Raw genomic sequence first — 24298 nt, forward strand, 5'->3', positions numbered from 1 at the left:
AAGGCTCATTGATGCATGTGGGGAGCGAAGGCTGTCCTATGCAGTCAAACAGACAAGTAGCTAAAATTGCTCAAGAAGTTAATGCTGGTTCTGATAGAAAGGTGTCAGAATACACAGTGCATTGCAGTTGGAGCTGCACAGACTAGTCAAGATGCCTATGCTGACCCCTGTTCATCACCGAAAGCACCAACATGGACGTAAGTATCAGAACTGGATAACGGATCAATGGAAGAAGGTGGCCTGGTCTAATGAATCAGGTTTTCTTTTACATCACATAGATGGCCAGGTGCATGTTCATTGACTACCCGGGGAATACATGGCACCAGGATGCACTATGAGAAGAAGGCAAGCCAGTAGATCACACTAATGCTTTTGGCAACATTCTGCTTGGAACCCTTGGGTCCTGCCATCCACATTTCTGTGCACAGACAGCAGTTTCCCAGACAGCGAGTCAATACCGAATTGTGTTCTTTTTTTACTGTAATACTAGCCAAAAGATACCAGGAAAAAAACGGATGCTGCATTAATTGTATTTACAATTTTTAACACAATAAACCGAAGGGGAAAAATGAGTTGCAAAATAAGCATGCTAATTTTGACAACCCTCGAATGGACAGACAGAGAAAATGAAAACCTGGAGTCATTATGCTTAAACTTATCATTAAAAATACACCACTAACAACATAACATGGCTAGTGATATCCACTACCTTAAACTCAAGGGCACCACAAAGCCAAAGGACACAAATACAAAGCCAGACCGGACAAGCTAATTAACATCCAGCCAGTGCATGAATTATTGAGTTTTTAATCTGTCAGCTCACAGTAGGGTCTGCACCGGGCAGGTCAGGTGACTTGTTGTGGGGGGTTGCAGGGTAGACACTCATATTGAGTAACAAGCCCCCTAAACATGACAGCCTCTGCTCTTTGAGATTTGTAGGTCAGAGAAAACAAATACTCTCCAGGGCCTTCTTTGTGGAAGAATGACAGGATAAACAAAGCTTTGTAAAGAAAGGACGCAGATATCTTTTACAGGTGATTAATAACCCTACATGCACTGCCCATCAATAGGCTGAAACTTAATTGGTAAGCAATCTGCAGAGAGCTGCATTTGAACAGATACAAATATGTACACTATTTCAATGTGATGTAAACCCTGTAAAACCTAAAAAATTAAATAAAAGTCAGAAAAATCGAACTTTTTGATATTATGATGGTTTTTTGATGATTTTTTATTGAACCTTTAGACAAAATATTTTTTTTTTTTGAAAATGAGCAAAAACTTTGCATATATGTTTATGTTGAGTATCATATTTTATACATCAGGCTTTTATGTCTCATATAGTATGATATAAGCTCAAACTCGAAAAGGCCTCAATTTTATTTAAAAGGCCAAAGCTAAGCAAAAATGTTGAAATTTATTTACCCAAAAAATATGTTTGTGACAGCTTGTAATGTAAATAAATGTGATAAAGAACAGAATAACTTACATAAATGCATTTCATGCATATGTATCAGATTCATTTATCGTCCAAAACAGTCTTAGTAAAATTTGGAAGATGTACAAATTAACATTACTCAAAAGCCTGATGCATTAAAAGCTGATACATTTATACATGATTTATCTTCTTTTTTTTTAAAGATGGATAATCAAATAAACCTAGGCTGCTTCAGTGTCAAGTGAAGAGTTCATCCTGAAATATTACTAACAATATGATATTCATTACATTACTTTATAAAAATCTGTAAAAATTTCACAGCAAAAAGACGTCATTATATTAAAAGGTATTTTACTTATATATACTATTATAAATACTATTAATCAGATGACAGAAGGCATGCAGTAGATTGTGTACAAAAGGTTTTTCAGCAAAGCGTAATATCTATTCAGCTAAATTATTATCTTTTAATAATTTAGAGGCCTAATTTGTGTATCAAATATGATAGTTGGCTTTATATGGTTAAAGGGATAATTCACCCAAAATGAAAATTAAATATGAAATGTGGAATGAGGGTGAATAAATGATGACAGAATGTTCATTCATTGCCTTTAACATAACTTTCGCTTTAATGCTACATTTAAATGATTTATATTTGAGCTTTAACTCCAATCACAGCTGGACTAAAGTGTTGCCCGACTGGCACCTGTCCTGCTCAAGTCTGAATGCTGTTCGCCAGCAGTCCTGTTTCCCTGCATTCCTGTAAGATCCCCCTCAATCTCGCTTTCATTCACTCAGTTCATTCTACTCAACGGGGCTGCACTCAACTGGAAAATTAGGTTTCTCCACCAAAATGAGCTCTGCCTGCTACAGACCTATCAGAGAGCCGACTGAAAGCTTGGCTAAAAGAGAAACGATAATCTAAAGAAAACTTGGCGAGATGAGAATGGGACGTTCACCCGTGTACGCTCCCACGAGCCCCGGCTAAAGATCGGAGGCGTGCAAAGGTCAAATCATCCATAAGTCAAGAGAACCATCAGGGACAGCTGATGTAAGGAGAAACAGACACGCTCCTGAAAAAATCCTGCTGCGTCTCGCACCTCAGACGTAATGAGTTCATTCAGAAGAGATGAACCTCAGCCTGCTGCGTTACACATGAATTGGCTCCAGAGGAAAGAGGGAAAAAGAGAAAGATAGAGAGGATAAGAAAGAATGGAGCGAGAAATGAATCCTCTCCTAACAACGTCATTAGAAAGGAAAAACGCATAGGTGCATGACTGCAGTTTGTTTTCCAAGCAGGAGAAAACAGAAAGACAGTTAAGAAAGAGTTGCAATTAACTATCATTTTAATAAGCAATTCATCAGTCAATCATCATTTTTTGATAAGCAATTCATCTGTAAATCAGACTTGCATCGAAGGAAGAACCTGAGCCATATCTAGCGATAGAAGGTGGGCTCTTTTGACGTTAGCCAGTAAGAAATGACTTAGCAACTACTGGGACCACCCCTTATAATAAAAATAATAAAAAAACACAGAACATCTGAACAGCAAAACAGCAAATCATTCACAACATCCTAGAAACATGGGAATTAATTGCTTAAGGATTTTCTTTGGAATTGTCAAAAACGTGTTTAAAATCGAGCATTTACGAACATTTGGAATAAAACAAATCAGAGCTCAAGAGATCTGAGTTTTCAAATGACATATAAATGTCAACTAGAATCAAGAACCAATTTATAGCCACAGAGAGATTTCCAGGGTGTTCAGCATTCCTCGACAGGCTGTGTAAAGGTGAACGTGTCTGTCATAGAGTAAAAGTCACCTCTTAGTAAATTAGAATAATAAATGCGGCTGACACTCCAATCTGTGAGGGTCACGCTGAATTAGTTCAACTCTTTAGTCATGCAATTTTCAGATAAGACTAATGGAAGAGCAGCCCTGCCAATCTTAATGTCTTATGGGGGGGGGGGGGGGGGGGGGGGCACAGACCACAGAGCTTGATATAAGATCAGTCTAGTCCTGTCCAATCAGTCACTCAAAAGGTGATCCACTGGTGCACATGCTCTCCTTGCCTGATTAATGAAGTTCACAAATCCTCCCACATACACCCAAGAACAGCACCATAAAGGTCTGATATATACTCATGGAAAATATTTGATATACTTATTTAATTTTATATATATTTTACATGCTTTCTGCTCAATAATAAAATTAACTAAAATTGCAGTGGTGAGAACACAGCAGATAGGAAAGCATCTGACAATAGTGATGTGCATATGTGTGCACCAGCTCTGTTATTCAGCACACCAGTCAAGTCACGTCACGTTTTATACCAATTTAAACAACATATTGCATTAAAGCATGCAGCTTTACAAAAATAAACATGAAAAAAAAACTTTTCGTAGTTGCTTTTTAAATAGAATTGCAATTTCAATTGTCCTGGAAGAAAACTTGCTTCTTTCTGCTCTGACAATGTCCCCCAACTCTGAGGACTGTTTTTTTTTTTTTTCCAGCAGGACAATGCTCCATGCCACACAGCCAGGTCAATCAAGGTGTGGATGGAGGACCACCAGATCAAGACCCTGTCATGGCCAGCCCAATCTCCAGACCTGAACCCCATTGAAAACCTCTAGAATGTGATCAAGAGGAAGACGGATGGTCACAAGCCATCAAACCAATCCGAGCTGCATGCATTTTTGCACCAGGAGTGGCATAAAGTCACCCAACATCAATGTGAACGACTGGTGGAGAGCATGTCAAGACTCATGAAAGCTGTGATTCAAAATCAGGGTTATTCCACCAAATATTGATTTCTGAACTCATCCTAAAGTTAAAACATTAGTATTGTGTTGTTTAAAAATGAATATGAACTTATTTTCTTTCCATTATTCGAGGTAAACTGCATCTTTTTTGTTATTTTGACCAGTTGTTGTTTTTCGTCAAATAAATGCTCTAAATTACAATATTTGTATTTGGAATTTGGGAAAAATGTTGTCAGTAGTTTATAGAATTAAATAAAAAATTTAATTTTAACCAAACACATACCTATACATATAGTAAAATCAGAGAAACCGATCATTTTGCAGTGGTCTCTTATTTTTTTCCAGAGCTGTATGTGCTTAAATCAGATTTTCTAGTTCAACTAAAGGAAAAGATTATCAAAATTAATTAGTTTTTGTGATAATTGCAGCCACTCTGTACAGATATCATGTTTAAGTGAGCTATCTTTTTAAATGTTCATTTTGGTCATTCTATGTGGTTACATTTTCTCTTTGGGACATCTGATGACAAGGAGGTGGTCTTTGGCTTGGAACATCCTGCTATCCCATCGTGCCATGTTCAGACTGGTTACTTCTCAGCTGGAAAGGGGAGACTCTCTCACCTGCATCTCATCACCCTACCTGCCAAATGTGCCTTCCCAAGCACCCCAAGTGCACAAAAACACACTAATAGAACATTAAGGAGTCACTGGAGCACAGTTTTACAGTGGATATTTTTAGCAGTCGATGCCTGGTGCTGACGTCAGGACTTATGCCATACGGTTCTCCCCTCCCTTTCTCTCACGGGGTGATTAATGAGGAGCTGCTCGCTATACAGAACATCACAGTCCGCTGGAGTCTCCCTATTTAACACAGCCGGTCGTGCCAGCAGACAGCTGAGTCCACATATCACACAGTTTCATCATTTATTTTCCTGTCATTCACTTTCAGAAGGCCGCAGTGACAGGATTTATGTGTCTGACGTCCATGTGAAATCCGTTTGGGATACACTAGGATTGGAATGGATTAGTATAGTTTACTGAATTGCTGTGCAACTGGGGTTTATGGCACTGAAAAAATAGTTCAGATTGTACATTCTTCTTACGAATGAATGTAAAAGACTAAGTGTAATTCAGATTTTTAAATAAAGTAAAATAAAATAAGTATGGTCATGGTCAAGTTTGGCCACACAGGCTAATCATTCAGAAAAAAAAATATCTATGATGCTTTTTAAACACAGTCGGTATGATTTTCTTTTGTTGTTACAACAACAAAAAAATCCATTATAAGATTGTGATCTAAAAGCCTTTTGGTTACAGCTGGAACCTTCATTTTTAAGAGTGTAGTCTTTTACTACTGGGATGCCTGTTGAGATCTGCAATAGAAGTGATGGTTTGACACCATAGCTCCTACACAAATCAATAATCCTATCTAGGCCTGCCAGCTGTGCTTATGAGCAGAAAACACACGCACAAAGCACTTTTTTTGCAACATAATCACTACATAATTCCTGCTAACGGAGCTTGTTCATTCCCCAGATTGACTCTACAGTGCTTTAGATAACAACTGGTAAAGGAAAAGGATTGGACTGATTGACCGAGAGCAGATATCAGCCCACATTGATTGATCAATTCACTCAGAGGTGTTAGTGAGGTGTGTGATTTCCTCCAAACCTTATAGCGGTCTTTTCCATGGCATCAGGGCTGTCGACAGAGGGGAGGTCATCAGCTAAAATCTCCTCCGGAGTCCGCGGGTCAATCAGGATACCCCGCTTGTCCTTGTCCTTGATCCCAATGCCTGCAGTGATGGCGTTCCACAAAGCATTCTGTGACTTGGAACCTGATGCAACAATCAGAGATCAAAAGCTCAGAGGGGAGTAGACAACAGAATGCAAGACTGGGGCAAAGTTAAATGTAGAGTTAGAAAGAGAGACAAAAAGACAGAGGAAGAAAAAATATTTTGTGTAATTTTCCTGTTCTGCCAACAATGAGTCTAGAAGTAAAATAGGTCTGGTTTGGCTGGTTAGTTGGGTAGTCAGTCCCTGCCGTTAAGAAAATATATATATTTTCTGGGCGGGGCTGTAATGACGACAGCCGAGTTGCTTTTGCGTGCTTCTAGAAAACACAGAAACTGGCGAACAGCGGTCTTTCGAATCAGCTTTGACCACGACTCTAGAAGACTTGGAGTTAAGATTTTCTCTGAGAAAAGAACAAAGAACGGCACTGAAGTCATTCTTAAAAAGGGAAGATGTGTTCAGAGTTTTGCCGACCGGATACGGCGAATGTTTAATCTATCAGCAAGCTCTGTTTCACCTTCGTTGCTCTGGTTGGTTGTAGCGCTATTCTATCGCGTGCAGAGGGAGTTTGAAAGACGACCGTTTATCCCGCCCCTCGGATTGAGCTGTCAATGGTGAGTTACCAGACCAAACATCTTGATGTGGGTCTGGCTTGTCAGGCTAGCAATAAACAGAACGGAAATCCAAATTTGAATGTAATAAATTAGAAGTAAAATGTATTTTAATTCAAAGTTCATTTAACTATATTTTTTAACAAGAAAGGCAAAGTTTGTTAAGATGGAGGGACAGATATAGACGGGTGGATGGATGGATGGATGGATGGATGAACAGATAGATGTGTGGTTAGGTTTGTGGATAGATGGTTGGGTTTCTGAAAGTGGATGGATGGATGATGGATGGATGGATGGATGTGTGGTTGGGTTTGTGGATGGATGGATGGATGGATGGATGGATGGATGGATGGATGGATGGATGGATGGATGGATGGATGGATGGACAGATAGATAGATGTGTGGTTAGGTTTGTGGATGGATGGTTGGGTTTCTGAAAGTGGATGGATGGATGGATGGATGGACGGTTTTGTAGATGGATGGATAGATGGGTGAACAGATGGATGTGTGGTTAGGTTTGTGAATGGATATTTGGGTTTCTGAAAGTGGATGGATTGATGGGTGGATGGATGGATGGATGGATGGATGGATGGATGGATGGATGGATGGATGGATGGATGGGCTTGTAGATGGAAACTGGATGGATAGATGGGTGGGTGGGTCTATGGGTGGATTGATGGTTGGGTTTTTTAAGTGGATGGGTGGATGGATGCATTTGTAGATGGATGGATGGTTGAGTTTCTGTAAGTGGATGGATGGATGCATTTCTGTAAGTGGATGGAGAGTTTTGTAGATGGATGAATGAATGGATAAATGGGTTTTTAGATGGTTTGATGGATGAATAGGATTGTAGATGGATGGGTGGATGGATGAACAGATAGATGTGTGGTAAGGTTTGTGGCTGGATGGATGGGGTTTGTAGATGAGTGGATGGATGGATGGATGGATGGATGGATGGATGGATGGATGGATGGATGGATGGATGAAACAGTGTGTCAATGAACAAAGATGGAAGGATGCAGTATGCATACTTTCAGTCCCTAGCCTAATACTCAGATGGCACACAAACATCAAGACTGATTTCTAACACCTCTCATTGCTGTTATGATCACAGACCAGTGTGATTGTGAAGACAGTATTGTCACACTCGTATCTGTTTCCTCACTGTGCAGGAAACAATTTTAAAGTAAAAGAGAAGCCAACAGCTTTCAATCACGTGTCTGATTGCACAAACTCACGTGCGAAGCGTGCCAGAGGTCTTGAGCTGCTCTCTCCCGTTTCATTCGCCACTGTGGAGAGAAAGAACAAAACACAGACGGATGAGTGATGTAGACCTTTCTTCAACAATCATGATGACTCACCAGAAATCACCACAAATTTCAAGTTTGCTCTGACACCACAACCGCACTCACAGTTTTCCGGAAACAGACACAAAGTACAGAAACTACTTTCTGTTTCATCTGAAAATCATTGTTGTTTGTTTATGTTGTTTACCTGATGCATATTGCAGCATGACTATAAATGAAGTATAAATCACCGCACTCACTGTGTTATTTACCTATCGTTCATGAATATGCTAAATATATGGTAATTTGATAGATGTTTTCATTTACTCACTACAAAAGTGGAATATTTTAGGAATTGCCCCATAGTGAGAAAGGCAGATGAGGCAGAAAAGAGGAAAAACATGAATTAGATTTCTCCTAAAAATAGAAAACTTAATTTTTATAGTAATTAACTTAATATAAGAACTAATTGTTCTCAGCTGTTTCTCCTGAATAAGCAATAAAAAAGACACAAAATGTCTTATTAAATCACAAATTAGCTAGCTATGACATCCACATTCAATGTATACCTGTATAACTCTCATATACTCCACATCTTTTTTTTAAATAAACATCTGAAAGCAGTTGATATTTAAAGTCACAATATGTAATAGAGGTCACCTAGAGGTCACTTATTCAAAACAATGGCGTAGCTTGATGACAGTGCTCTTTATCACATTAGCATTATTTGAGTGTGTTAAAAGTTATGTTACAATGCTTCTTTGTGTGTTTGCTCGGCGGCTGCTATGAGACACTTGTTGCACACTGGAGAAAGCTAGATCGATATTAGGCATAGTAAAACATGGTACTCGTGGTAAAACAAGATTGAAACAATAAGAATAACTGTGTTGAGCTACATAACAATAATTCGTTTTCTGTCAATGAATGTATACAAACAGTTGCTCACCTGTCTAATAAAACACATAATAATATTAAAGCGGTGTTTCCATGGTTTCTACTAAATAAAATTGAGGGTAACATGGGTATGCTGTACATCATTGATAGACGACTTGGACGGTCTGTATCTTACATATAAGTCCTTTAAAGAAAGTGTATGTAAGATTGTGGCCAAAACTGGTACTGCAGGTGTATCCCCGCTCTCCCTCCCCCGACTCGAAGTTGCCAGATACGCTGCAGAGGAACGTTTGTAGCTCCAGCTGTGGTAACTAGATCAGAGCTGGACACCCGGATGCAGAAACACTACTGACTTTATGATTGGTATATAGGTGGAGGGTGGAGCTTCAGGCCAAAACACGAAAACAAAAACACGAAAAGCATAAATCGAAGTCTTCCAGAGTCGCAGTCAAAGCTGATTCGAAAGACCGCCGTTCGCCAGCTTCTGTGTTTATTAGTAGCACGCGCAACTCTGGAGTCATTATGTTAAGCCCCGCCCACCGACTCTATACACGATGTGATTGGCCTGACCAATTAGGTTTTTACAGCTCAGAAGTGTGTTGAGAGTTGCTAGACGATACTCACTCACAGCAGATTAGATTTGCTGCCACTAGGGTGCGTCTAGATCGGGGGCCTGTACCATGAAGCTGGTTTAGCTGGCTAGCCAGATTTGTTTAAGCTTAGTTTGTGCCAATCCTGGGTTTTAGGTACCATTAAAGTGGTTTGGCTATTAGCTGTGTTCATCGCCATAGTAACTTATGCTCCACAGCTAACCTGCTCTGGGGCAGGTTATGTTAGGGATTAGAGATCTCAAACTGAAATTGGACCAATCAGCTGTGAGTAAAGTGACACACCTCTGATTCAATAAAGCCACTCCCCTGTTTCTGCTCCAAATTAAAGGTCATTACATAGCAAATGGTTTTTAAAGACTAAAGCGTCTGGCTTTTAACAATGCTTATTTATAATAATATTAATTTTGAATGATTTAGATATAATTTATGTAATTATTATACCTTTAATCAATTACACATTTATCATTTTAGTTAATCAATTATTAATAGGCACTTTGTTAAAATTAATACATAAGTCATATAAATAACATCACCTGCATAAAGTCATATGGATAAGCTTTAAAATCAATAAATAAAAATAGCCTATTAAAAAGAAGCTTACTAAGCTTAAATGTTCAATTTTCTCTATATCAACTAAACTAACTTCATAACTTTTACTTGCATTGACGTATACAATTTTTTTCTTAAAGTTGTCCTCTTTCATAGACAGCTTTTCTTCTTGCTGTGTATTTTTTTTTTTTCTTAATATTTTTCAATCATGCAATATTCTGCAGAAGAGAGAAATTAATCTCACTGATTGTCTCGCGAGAAGTGAATCTCAGTTCCACAGCGTGTGATTGGCTGTTGACTGCTGATGTCACAGCTAAACTCCTGAACTCAGGATCAAAGCCTGAGTTGACAAAGAAAGCTGATGATCAGCATCATGGGACCAACAAAGCCTGAATACATTGGTTTGGTTTTGTCAACTCGAAACTAATCCTTTAACCCTGAGTTTTTTAAACTACCATCATGGTACAGGCCCCAGGTCTAGATAGGCTAGGCTTCAACAACAACTTTTAAATGACAATATCCTGGCTGGACTACTGCTGTCAGTGATATAAGTATTTGAAATTAACATGATTTCTTAATGTCTAGTGGTGACATATCACGGCCATTTAATTTTTTTAATAAATTTAATTGAAATACATTTCCTACACACAGTTCCTTAACTTAGCCTACATGAAACATGACTGTCTCTGGTCAGAACAGAAGCGAGAGAAATGTAAGTTGTATGCTGTTTTGTAATTTGTAGGCAAGAAATGCTGATTTATAGTCCAGAAAAATTTAAGGTCACAGATAAATGTGTGTGTGTGTGTGTGTGTGTGTGTGTGTGTGTGTGTGTGTGTGTGTGTGTGTGTGTGTGTGTGTCTTAAAATACCACAGTCCTGTAAATCCTGTTCTGGTTTAGCCTACACGCTGTCGGCTGCTGAGGGGACATCAAACATGTGTTTACAGTAAGAATTTCTGCTAGAAAAAGTTTCCTGTCATGACTTTCGTGATTCTGAGCAATAAAATCGCCTGAAGATGAATGAGTAGAAGAAACCACATGATGTCAAAGACGCAACACTCAGTTGTGTTGTTTACTACTCAGAGGAAATCAAAACCGAGCAGACAGCTCCTCTCGCAGGCCACCTAACGACACTGCACGAAGTTAATAACGGAACATTATTAACAGCTGACCGATGGAAGCACTGTTTACTAAATTCACAAGAGGTTTTGAAAAACTAATAACACAACAGAAGGTTACAGCCCACAGGCACCCAGACACATTTCAAATTAGCAGCTACGAGGACTGAACCAGCGGATTAGCGGCGTCTGATTCGTGACGTGAGCGAATGATTTATTGAAACCAACAGATTCGCCAAGCGTTTGTGAATCACTGAGAAGAACAACCGAAAGAATCAAAACAAACATACATAAAAAATGCAAATGAAATAAATATATACAAACATGCATACAAATTATCTTAATTTCGTTTTTTCATCTGATATTTAGGCCTATATTTAATTTGAGAGTAGCTCGTTTTAGTTAACGTAAACAGCCTTTGTTCTACAGGCGATTTTTGAAACAGTTTTACACACAAAAAAAAAAAAGCCATTTAAAGGCATAGTTCACCCCCCAAAAATGTAACATTTGTTATTATTTACTCACCCTCATGTTGTTTCTTTCTTCTGTTCAACATAAAATAATATATTTTAAGAAATGTTCCCATACAACAGTTGACGGTAGCCATTCATCCTAGTATGGAAGTCAATGTCAACATTTCTTAAAATATATTTTTTTGTGTTCAACCGAAGAAAGAAACTATACAGGTTTGGAACAATTTGAGGTTGAGTAAGAAATGACAATTTTTTGTGTGTGTGTGGGTGAAATCCCTTTCTAAATGGCGATTAAAACAGCAAGAAAGACATAAAAATAATGAAACACTGAAAATCACACAGGTGAATAAAAGGGCTGAAACAAGCCTTTACATAAGAAAGAGAGAGAGCGAGAGAGAGGGAGACGTGAGGTTGTTAAGTGGGGACTGCCGGGTCTGCAGGGGGCACAGAGGTAATGAGAGGGAAATCAGAGAGAAGCCTTTAGCACTGTGAGTTTGTCAGGCTGCTGAGTGTCCAACGAGTCAGTACTCAGGAGAAGAGGAAGGACTCTTCATTAGCGATAATGACTCCCCCTGGGCAGCTCACACAACTCCTCTAATGTGCTGACGACAGAAAGGCCTCCAGCGAGGGGCGCACGCTATCACCCACACCTCCCCTGTCAGTACCAGACCAGCAAAGACCCCATTTTCCATTTAATGCATTTGATCTCCATATCTACGAGTCTCTATGTGTGTGTGTGTGTGTGTGTGTGTGTAGTCATGGTCAAAAGTTTATATAGGCCTACATTAAGCCTGTTCAAAATGATAGCCCTTTTAACAAAATAAGAGGCATCATATAAAATGCATGTTAGATTGTTTTTAGGCTAGTGCTGTCCTGAATAAGATGTTTACATGTTGTTGAACCCTTCTGAGTCCCTTAATTGTCCTCAGTGTGAAAAGATCATATAATCACTGCTGGAAAGGGTTCAGATATGCAAAACAGACTAGAAAACCAAAGAATTTGCAAGACCTGGAAGATTTTTGTGAAGACCAGTGGGCAGTTTAACTGACAAACAATATACTCAAGAACAATTATCATAAAAAAATTGTGGATCATCCAGCTAACGACTTTGAATGGGGTTAAAAATACTATTTTTTGGTCTTGTGGACTACATGTAAGCAACTTTAATGTAAAATGTCTTATTCAGGACAAAACTAAATTAAAAAATAATATGCATTTTGTATGATCACTCTTTTTTTGTTCAAATAATTAACATTTTTCTGATTCTCCAAGGGGTATGTGTAAACTTTTGGCCAGGACGATATTGCTTTTTATTATTGTTATATTATTGTGAAATATTGTTCTATATTTATTTCTGTTATTGTTCTTTAATTTTTGTTGTTAATATAAATTAGAATGTATTTAGTATTTACATATTATACGTGTATAATTATAAATAATAATTATTATGATTATTCTATTATTACTTATAGTTATATACTAAATATTAAATAATAATTATAAAAATAATCATAATAATTTGTATTTGTAATGTTATTGTTGTTATATTATTAAACAAATATAAATATAATTTTTCAAAATGATATAATACAAATAATAATTATTGCAAAATAAAAGTTTGATTTTACATAATATGTGTGTGTACTGTGTATAATTATTATATATATTTGAATACACACATGTATACAGTATATATATATATATATATATATATATATATATATATATATATATATATATATATATATATACAGTTATAAAAAACTGTATATATAAAATTATTTTAAAAAAAATAATAATTTATATATATAAAATTATATATATTATAATATGATTATTTTTATAATTATTATATATTATTTAGAATATATATATATATATATATATATATATATATATATATAATTTTATATATGTAAATTATTCTAAATTATATATAGTCTAATAATTATAAAAATAATCATAATAATTTAATCTGTATTATTATTATAAAAATAAACAACATTTTCATAATCATATAATAATTATTATTGTTATTGTTATTTTTAGGAGTAGTATTAGAATTGTTGCTGTTGTTAAAAATATAAATTTTTTAATATTTATTTTTATAATAATACTAATTGTTATTATTAACATGCAGATGTGGAGTCTCCATACGGACTCCGCACCTGACCCAGGAGCCTTATTGACTCCTCAACAGGTGCTTTAATGAGGCCCCATTGGGCGTCCTGCCCAAGTACACACAAATATACTGGCAGCTCTATGGGGAAGGGGTGGGTTGGGGTTGTTTGTCGGGCAGAGGCGAGAATCACTAGGTCGTGACATCACATCCTGCCTCTGCTGGTGACCATGGAGACGGTAATCGCAAAGGCAGCATGGGAGATCCACGAGAGAAAACTCTTCTCGTCGGCCCAGTGCGATTTAAAAGCGTGACTGTTTGTGTGGGCTTCACTTTAATGATAAACACAGGTTCCCGTGAGAATTCATGCCATCAAACACAAGTCACAAAAGGACTCCAAATGATCACAATTTTTTTTACCTGAAGCCTTCAGTTTGTGCCCGGCTGTGGTTTCTCTACTTCTTCATCTCCTGATTGTGGTCTGTTATATAAGCCCTTGACCTTTTAGGAGAATAATTACCACCATCCATGTTCTGTCACAGCAACTGTCATGTCACACTGCTGCTCAAGCTCTCTTTGTTCTGTGCCCAAATCAGCTAAATCTGTCAGAAAAATCAACGTCCATCTAACAGGGCACTAAATGAATTCAGGCTTTTTGGACAGCACAAAGCACTGCGACTCATTTTGTGCCAAAAAAAAGTTCTTATGTAATCTAATTGTACTCAGGCGACTCGGAGACACCCAGCGAGACTGACTGTAAGAGACAATCACTTTGTTGCTTTCCTGTTACTATGACAGGGAATTTGCATTCAAGCAAAGCAAACGCAAACCGTCTTCAAACAATTTGCCAAACCATTGTGCATGTGTTAAGATGGTGTTTTCTTGAGACATCTCTGAAGCCTTTTCTAAAAACGCCAACATTTAGAGGATGCATACTGTAACTAGTTTAACCCTCATGTCTGAGAGACACTTTTATTAGCTCAAAACTTACTAATACAGACATATCAGGTTGATACTTAATGTTGTTCAACTTGTTTACACGCTTCAAATGTCAAAATGTTTGGGGTTTAAGACACAATAAAACATGTATTAAATGCCATGGTTTCCACATGCTACGGTTCTGATTGGTCTACACTGTAAAACAAATAATGTTGGTTTAACATAAAAACTAAGTAACCTGGTGTCCTTAAAATTGAGTTTATTGCATGGGCGTCGGAATCATTGTGTGTGTGTGTGGAATCAAGACCCACCCACTTTTTACGTCCAATGATATTGGACCCACTCACTTTTATCGTCTCTAATTCAGCACATGTCTGTTTACCTACCCCAAACTGATGAATATTTGCTTAATTTTTATTGAAAATGAATGCCTTTCTGATCTGATATGTGATGGGAAAAGGGAGTAGGGTGAGTTCGGCAAAAGTCGGATTCGAACGTCTGATCGATTTGCATCAAAACTTGATGCCATGCATCTTACCCCTACACCATTGCCACGGCACATACTTTAGTGATTTCTGTAATTGTGTCTGTCCCTATCAATCGTTTAGTAAACGGCAGTATATTTGTATTTAATGTAAATAGTATCTAACGTTACTCCAGTAAAAAAAAATTGGAGAGGACCTACCCACATTTTATTTGCTTCCGACGCCAATGGTTTATTAAAATTAAAAATTTGAGTTGATACAATGAAGGAAATTGGTTTTATAAATAAAAACCCAAACTATTATTTTATCTGAACCACATAAGAAAATTATAAATCATGAAAATAGCACAATTTGGCATGTTTCACTGCATCATCACATAAAACACACACAATTACCCAAAATGCTTACAAAATCTTTAAATAATATTTTTTATAAAGGTTGTGGATTCTCAAAAATGTTCATTGTATTAACTCAATTTTTTTATTTCAATGAACTCAACATTTTAAGGAAACCAGGTAACTTATTATTATTATTTTTTACAGTTTATTTGGATTTATTGCTCAAACTGACCCAAAACAGACACACCATTACTATACTTGGTAACAGTCATTGTTCGGAAAATACTTAATACTTTTTGGTAAAAAAAAAAAAAAATAATAATAATAAATGAATAATTATGATAATGATTTTATCATAATATAAAATCATTTAATTTAATATTTATGATCATTAATAATTATTGTTGTTGTTAAGAATTTTATATTTTTTACTAATTGTATTATAATTATTATTATAAGGAAAGAATTTAGCACAATAATAACAATTCTGGTTATTATGAATGAATAGCAATAGTCATTACTATTTTTAATTTAATATTTCTTTATTTGTAATGTTTATTATTATAATTGTTAAGCAGTTATTATTCATAAAAATATTATTGTATATAACTTGATTTTTGAGCATTGAGATCTGTGTGACCCTTAAACATGAATAATGCAAAGTTAACCCTTATGTTCTGTGATTGACATCTATTTCATGTCAAAAGTGAGTTCTCTCAAACTAAACGGGCTACTTTATGGTTTTAAAAGCTCAAAGGCACCATGCTCGCTCACAAAAAAAAATATGTGCTGGCCATCGAAACACAGACGCCCCCACATACACACACACACACACACACACACACACACATCCACCCACACATACCTGATCAACTGTTCTTACCAATAGTGAAGCTGTAGCCATCAATGCTGAAAGTGGCACTCCGGCATTTTTTAAATCCTTGTTTTTTGGAGCTTAGCTCTGACATGTTCTCCAGTTGACTCCGTCCGTCAGCGAGGGGAGAGAAACTCTGGAAACAGACTCCTCAGGTGGGAAAGCGTGCTCTGAGAAGGAGCGTCAAAGATCAGAGATGATCATTAGAAAGGGAAGTCACAGGGTTGGCATCTCCTTCAGGGACCACATCCCATCTGTAAAAATCCCTCTTGAGCTCATCACACAGGCCTGTTTCTCTGTTGCCTGCCTTTCTTACACTGTAAAGAGAATAAACACACAGATGGGAGATCTCTCTCTCTCTCTCTCTCTCTCTCTCTCTCTCTCTCTCTCTCTCTCTCTCTCTCTCTCTCTCTCTCTCTCTCTCTCTCTCTCTCTCTCTCTCTCTCTCTCTCTCTCTCTCTCTCTCTCTCTCTCTCTCTCTGCCAGCCGCTCACACTGTGACCCTTCCCACTGCTTAACTGTGCTTGATTATAGGCTCTCTCTCTTGTTCACTGTCAAACTCACTCGGCCATTTACTTGAGCGCTAAGCATATATGCATTCACTGATCTGAGTCGGTGATACACGCTGATGTTTATTCTTGGGCGCTTTCCTGTGCCTTCTTTAAACCTGTGTGGTTACTGTACGTGTGGGGGGTGTGTGTGTGTACAAGTGAATGTGTGTGTGAAGTTGCAAAAGGGCAACCTTTTTATGATGTTTAAACAAAAACTCTGAATTGCTGACTGGATGAGATTAAAAGAGTTATAGAAGGTATAAATGTATACAGTCAGAATCCACACAGCACCCATTCTGAATTATTTAATTTAGTTTATGAAACATTTGCCATCATTTATCCTCATACCGTTCCAAACCTGTATGACATTTTTCTTCTGCGGAACACAAATGAAGATATTATGAACGATGTCAGATTAACACAGTTGTTATATAACTTTTGAAAGTTTCATCTGTCATTGCGTTTCAAACAAGTAAAAATGCAAATTATAGTGCAACACAAGAATCATTGCCACTAGAGGCGCTTTAGCTGGCTTTAGTGCATGTAAACTGTTTTCTTCTATAGTCAGTTTTCTACGGAGCTCCTAAAGGGAAATGATAAGTCGTAAAAAAAAAAATACGACTGCATCGCATACTTCCCTTATCCCTACTATAAAGTACAGGCGAAAAAACAGTATGTGACTAAAGAAATTTGTCATTTTTCCAGGGGTAGTAAGTAATGAAGTAAAAATACTTTGTAATCTGTACTCTTATTTGCATCTACTTTTACTCTTACTCCACTACAATATTAAAGACAAAGTAACTTTTTACTTTGATACATTTCCCAGTATTTATTACACTTGCTTTCCAAACCAATGAAAAACGTGGTTTTCTTTTTAAGTTAGCGAACGCATATTGACACTAATCCAGGAGAGGATTTGTGAAAGACAATGAAGTGACGCTGGTAGGTCACGTGATAATGACAACATGGCGGATGTAGTATGTCCGGATTACATTCATACTACACTCATACATGGAGAACATACTTTTTAGCAGTCGTGAAGTATTTACTTTTCCTACTTAAGACAGTGTGTGATTTTAGCCTATCAGATGGGAGGGGAAAATAACAGGTCAATGCTTTTGCCTTCTCTCATAAATGTTTTGCGTTCCCCCAAGAAAAATGTTGAGTTTCTCAGGGGAATATCAAACTCTCCTACTACAGGTTAAAAATAGTATGTGACAAAAGAAGTATGTCCGAATTCACAGTACTCATAAAAGTATAGCCTGACAAGCCAGACCCACATCAAGATGTTTGGTCTGGAAACTCACCATTGACAGCTCAATCCGAGGAGCGGATAAACGGTTGTCTTTCAAACTACCTCTGCACGCGATAGGATAGCACTACAACCAACCAGAGCAACGAAGATGAAACGGAGCTCGTTGATAGCATAGACGGTTGATAGATTACACATTCGCCGTATCCGGTCGGCAAAACTCTGAACACATCTTCCCTTTTTAAGAATTACTTCAGTGCCGTTCTTTGTTCTTTTCTCGGAGAAAAGCTTAACTACAAGTCTTCCAGAGTCATAGTCAAAGCTGATTCGAAAAACCGCCATTCGCCCGTTTCTGTGTTTAATAAGCCCCTTTCACACTGCGATTCCGGCAAATACACGGATAACGCGCCCGGCATTTGTTCCCAAGCCACTAGATTTGGTCCATTCACACTGCCAGCGAAATACCGTAATATGTGCGCTTTCACACACAACCCGTAACGGTCCCGGATCGAGTTGACACGTGACATCCGGATGTGACGTATAACGGCGAGCGATCTCAGCTTTCAGCAAGGATAGTAAGGAGCTCCGTGGTCTCGACTTGTGTCCAGTTTGTGCAAATTTCTGCTTTTTTAATTTTAGTTTCTTTTGTATACGAACACTCTCTGCGTTTAAAACACCGACTAGCTCTTCTGGCACTGCAGGGTTGTATTATTGAAAACACAAGCTCTAGGAGTCGCACGATAACTACGTACACGTTGCGGCATTAGTTTTGGCTTTTGTTCACACAGCGCTCGTCCCGGGTCGAATCCCGCAATGTTACTAGGTCCCCGACCCGGGTTCAATTCGGTAATCAATTCCGGGACGTGGTTGCTTTCACACAGAAGGCGACCCGGCAATGTTCCGGGAATATTGCGGGTCCGACGTGCAGTGTGAAAGGGGCTCTAGAAGCACGAGCGCAACTCAGCCGTCGTCATTTTGTTAAGCCCACCGACTCTATACACGATGTGATTGGCCCGACCAGAGTTTGGCGATTACAGCTCAGAAGTGTATTGCGACTTGCTAGACGACACTTGCGGGCAGATTAGATTTGCTGCCGCTAGGGTGCGTCTACATTTCTAGGCTAATAAAAGTACTCTTCCCAGAGAAATGTTGTGTTCCCTTGCAAAAACCTTTGCGCTCCACAAGAAACCTTGTGTTCGCTTGCAAAGAGCTCAAAAAGTTTTGCGAGCGAACGTAACATTTCTCGGGGGAACGCAAAGCATTTGCGAGAGAACGCAAAAGCATTATAAATGTGACTATCGCCCCCTTGAGTACGGATGTTTGTTTCCTCCACAGTAACAGGAAGTATTCGAAAGGACGGTACATTTAGCATGCGCAAGCCAAGAATTAGTGTCTGTATTTGTGTACTTGAGTATGTTTATGGTCCACTTAGCGCTGAAATAACACTAGATATCTAGCATTGTACCAAAAGCAGACGTATCTGATCCAGCTGCACACATTTCGTACTATCTCTTTGAAAACATCTCTTTTGAACAGGACTTTGAGCTCATTTGAGTGATGCAGCCATTCACTGGTGTTATGTTACAACCCTGTGGTACTTCAATTGACTGATTAGACCTCGTGATCTGAAAACCGCACGTACACGAACTCAGGCGTCTTTCTGTTTTCTATTTAATGTCTTGAATTACATCCTCAAGGACATGTACTTTCATAAATGCATCTAATATCTGGAGATCTAGTATTCGCCCTGTAGCTTTCGGTGCTGTAGATCTGATTGGACAATCAAGATATATTAAAACTGGTAAATAAGTAGTTATTAGCCCCCGCAGTCATATAAAAACTGAACAACCAAGATTCTAAAAGCGTCTAACACTTTTGGATAGGGATCCCATATGAATTTACTGCAGAACAGTTTTATAAACAATTTTGGCAGAAACTGTGGTTTCCATGGTTTTTTTATATCCCCACAATAAAAATAATACATAAAAATGTCTCCATCCACATAATGTGCCCCAACACAAAAGGTGAAATAAAAGTTAAATAAACACATTTTTGGTGTATGGGAGCAGACCATTCACCTGAAGGCTAGGAGCCAATTTTGGTGTCACTTAGCAACCACAAAAATATGTGTCTTTTATATTTGAGTCTTATTGCTGTGATCTGTTTTCACTAGGATTCTGTACACTGTCCGCAGGTGTCGGATATAAATCAGATGAACACGTTTATGTGAAAATGAATGTTAGATATATGTTCTCGTAAGAAAGAGGTGAAGGGGTTGTGCCATGCGTCTTGTGTTCATACAGCGGTCGGCACATGGTGATAATTAAACTGTCATATTAGTTCAAACCTATAGAGCTCTGCTGTATTAAAACATATAGCACCTGCTAAATTGCTGTGTGGATGTATGCGACACTCCCACATGACTGCGATGTGATCTCAAACACGCAAGTTGAGTGGACCATTCCCATTCAGCTGTGTTTTTAAACACCTGTTTTCCAAACCCCCCGACCACCCACCCACCTGCAGAGACAACAGAGACCAAAGTACAGCGTGATTACCCAGAAACACCTGCTGTAAAACCTGCTGAGATTCAAATCTAAAAGAGTGATGATTCTGCGTGTCGCTCTCTCTCTCTTTCTCACAATGCTCTTCACATGTGTGCGTTTGTGCATGTTTTTGTGAAATATCAGGGTACAAATTTGTATAATGACATGCATGACATGTAAACATCCCATTACAAGGAGAGGGTGAAATATGAGGACATTATTATCCATGTCCCTATTTTTCAAAAGGCTTATAATTCATACAGAATGAGTTTTCATTCTTACAGAATGTTTGGGTAGGTCTGTGATGGGTAGGTTTATGGTATAGGGGCAGTGTAGGGGGATAGAAAATATGTTTTTTAAAACCATTACGCCTATTGAATGTACCCACATTTCACAAAAACAAACGTGTGTGTGTGTGTGTGTGTGTGTGTGTGTGTGTGTGTGTGTGTGTGTGTGTGTGAGCCTGTTTATGTGGTTTATGAGGACACAAATTTGTATAACTACATGGGTATTACACTGGTATTACACTATAAATGTGGTTTATGAGGACATATCAAATGTCCTCATAATTCAAATGGCCTTAAAAACAGACTAAATTATGTTTTTTTGAGAAAATAAAAATGCAGAATGTTTCCTGTGATGGGTAGGTTTAGGGGTAGGGGCAGTGTAAGGGGATAGAAAATACGGTTTGTACAGTATAAAAACCATTACGCCTATGGAGAGTCCCTGTAAACCACATAGACCAACATTCATTCATTTATATATATATATAATAATAAATAAATAAATTTATTTATAATGCACTTTATATTAAACAAAATCTCAAAGTGCTACAGAATTTAAAAACAAAAACAAAACAATCAACAACAATAAATAAATAAAACCGAAAAATAAAATAAAATAAATTAAACAAGTAGCAAGTCAATTAAAAGTCAATTAAAAGCTCTGCTAAAAAGGTGGGTTTTAAGACCACGCTTAAAAGTATCTATAGTCTGTGGAGTCCGCAGGTGGTCAGGGAGAGCATTCCACAGACTGGGGGCTGCAGAGCAGAAGGCCCGATCCCCCATAGTACGGAGATTGGCTGTGGGAGTTTTGAGGCGATACAGCGAAACAGAGCGGAGGTTACGAGTGGCTGTTTGTGTGGTGAGGAGTTCCTTGAGATAGGAGGGAGCATCACCATGGATGCACTGGTGGGTAAGGAGAGAGATCTTGTACTCGATCCTGAACGACACAGGAAGCCAGTGGAGTGATTTTAGAATGGGGGTGATATGGTCGTATTTGCGCACCCTCATGAGGATCCTAGCAGCGCTGTTCTGAATACACTGCAGCCTCTGGAGATTTTTGCTAGGGATGCCAATAAGGAGCGCATTGCAGTAGTCCAGCCTGGAGGAGATAAAGGCATGGACAAGCTTCTCCGCATCAGCCAGTGATAGAATGGGACGAAGTTTGGCAATGTTTCTGAGGTGGAAGAAGGAGGTCTTACACAGGTGTTTGATGTGCGCTTCAAAAGTAAGCTGTGATTCCATTCTGACCCCCAGATTCGTGACTGAAGTGGAAAGAGGAATGACCTGATCAGAGAAAGCAATGCTGGTGATAACGGACTTCTGGACCTGAAGTGGAGTGCCGACTAGGATAGCTTCAGTTTTGGAGCTGTTTAGCTGCAGAAAGTTTTGCTTCATCCACGCCTTTATCTCATCCAGGCAAGTGATCAAAGTGGAAGGTGTGAGGTCAGCAGAGGGAGATGAACTTGTCCTAAAGTAAAGTTGAGTGTCATCAGCATAGCAGTGAAAAGAAATCCCATGCCGGTTGATGAGACGGCCAAGGGGGAGCATGTAGAGTATGAACAGGGTGGGTCCGAGCACAGAGCCTTGAGGGACACCGCAGGTGACATTGTGTGACAGGGATGTAGCTTCTCCTAACGCAACATATTCAGTTCTCCCAGTGAGATAAGAAGAAAACCAGTTGTGGACCGAGTCAGAGAGACCAATGGTGGAATGTAAACGGTGAAGGAGGATGTTATGGTCAACTGTATCGAAAGCTGCAGTTAAGTCCAGGAGGATGAGAAGGGATGGGGAACCAGCATCTGCCGCCATCAAAAGATCGTTTGTGACCCTGACCAAAGCTGTTTCTGTGCTGTGTCCTGAGCGGAAACCAGACTGAAATTTCTCATAAAGATGGTTATGCTCCAAATGGACCTGAAGCTGTGCAGCAACAACTTTTTCCAGCACCTTAGAGAGGTATGGGAGGTTGGAGATGGGCCTGTAGTTGTCATTAACATCTGGGTCTAAAGTAGGTTTTTTCAGAAGTGGTCTGATGATAGCAGTTTTAAGAGATGAAGGAACATGGCCAGCCTGGAGGGAATTATTAATAATCTTGGTAATGAATGGACTTAAGACACTGAGGTTAGATTTTACCAAGGCTGTAGGAAAAGGATCCAGTGCACAGGTGGATGGTTTCATTTTTCTGATGATGTCCTCAACCTCGAGCTGTGTGATGATGGAGAAGCAGCAGAGATGTTGGAAGGTCCCTGGCTGTGGATCAACAGACGGGACAGGCAGAGCGGAGGTGCTAGATAGGAGCAAGTGGATATATGTGTGTGTGTGTGTGTGTGTGTGTGTGTGTGTGTGTGTGTGTGTGTGTGTGTGTGTGTGTGTGTGTGTGTGTGTGTGTGTGTGTGTGTGTGTGTACATCCCTGCACTATTTATAGATTTACACACGTGTGAAAATTTTAAAGAGTCACAGAAAGATAAATAGTTGAATACAGTTATTTTCTGGCTATTAAAGGGTTAGTTTATTCCACAAAAAATCTCCCTGTAAGCTTATTTTCCCTATAGCAAAAAACATCACAAAAGTGGTCCAAGTGGTTTAATTTTTAACATAGCTATAGTATGAAATAGGCTATAAATCGCTTTTTAAATGATGAAGGCATTTTTTAGCTTTTAATTTTATATTTGATTGTAATATTCAAGGCAAACAATCATCATACAGACAGATGGCTACCTCACGCGGCTTTAGCAATGGTGTTTTTCTACAGAAGCGCTGCATGTTTAGTCCACGGACAGTCACAAATTCACTCAAACAATGCAACAAGTGAAATAATAAACCCAGGGTCAGCCTACACTGATACTCTGACAGCATGCCAGAGAGAAAGATATAAAACTCAAGGACATTGAGAGCAGAACGAAGCAGGTTAACTTCTCCATCTCTGAGTGGGTGTAGCAGGATAAAAGCTTGGTTTATCTGATTCTGAAAAGACCATAGTCCACAAAACCCCACCCAGGACTCTCAGCTCACAGGTTTCCATGGCAACCAAACACAGCGCTCACAGGTTAAAAAAGTGCCTTTTGTGGTTTCACAACATGCATGAAACATTTAGCACATTTACAGCTGTTGGAACCCCAGTCAGAGCTTGTGTGGTTGGTTAAATGTGGGGAGGCGATTGTGGATAGCGGATAAGTCTGGAAGAAATAAAACTCAACAATGCAAATGGTTTCATGAAGAGATTCAATGGAGAACTTTTTCTTGAGAAATACACCTAATCTCATGTATCTCCTCTAGAGATGTAGTTTTTAACCGGGTTTAAAATGTTTTTAAAATAAAAAAGCTAGATATCTTTAATATATAATTCAAATAATTATTAATTATTAATATGTGTTACATG

General features: G+C 38.4%; 1 protein-coding gene across 2 annotated transcripts in view; it reads right to left on the reverse strand.

Annotated features, from left to right (window-relative positions):
- The window catches only part of pde1ca (phosphodiesterase 1C, calmodulin-dependent a), an 85022-nt gene extending 68426 nt beyond the window's left edge, over positions 1–16596 (reverse strand). For both annotated transcript variants that reach the window (XM_067434446.1, XM_067434448.1), the window contains exons 1-3: positions 16298–16596; positions 7843–7893; positions 5872–6037 (exon numbers count right to left, since the gene is read on the reverse strand). In XM_067434446.1, coding sequence (XP_067290547.1) covers positions 5872–6037; positions 7843–7893; positions 16298–16382 — 302 coding nt within the window. In that variant the 5' untranslated portion in view covers positions 16383–16596. The remainder of the gene's footprint in view (positions 1–5871; positions 6038–7842; positions 7894–16297) is intronic.
- Positions 16597–24298: the final 7702 nt, after the last annotated feature.

This window comes from Pseudorasbora parva, chromosome 24 (assembly GCF_024679245.1).
Source record: "Pseudorasbora parva isolate DD20220531a chromosome 24, ASM2467924v1, whole genome shotgun sequence".
NCBI classification, from domain to species: domain Eukaryota; kingdom Metazoa; phylum Chordata; class Actinopteri; order Cypriniformes; family Gobionidae; genus Pseudorasbora; species Pseudorasbora parva.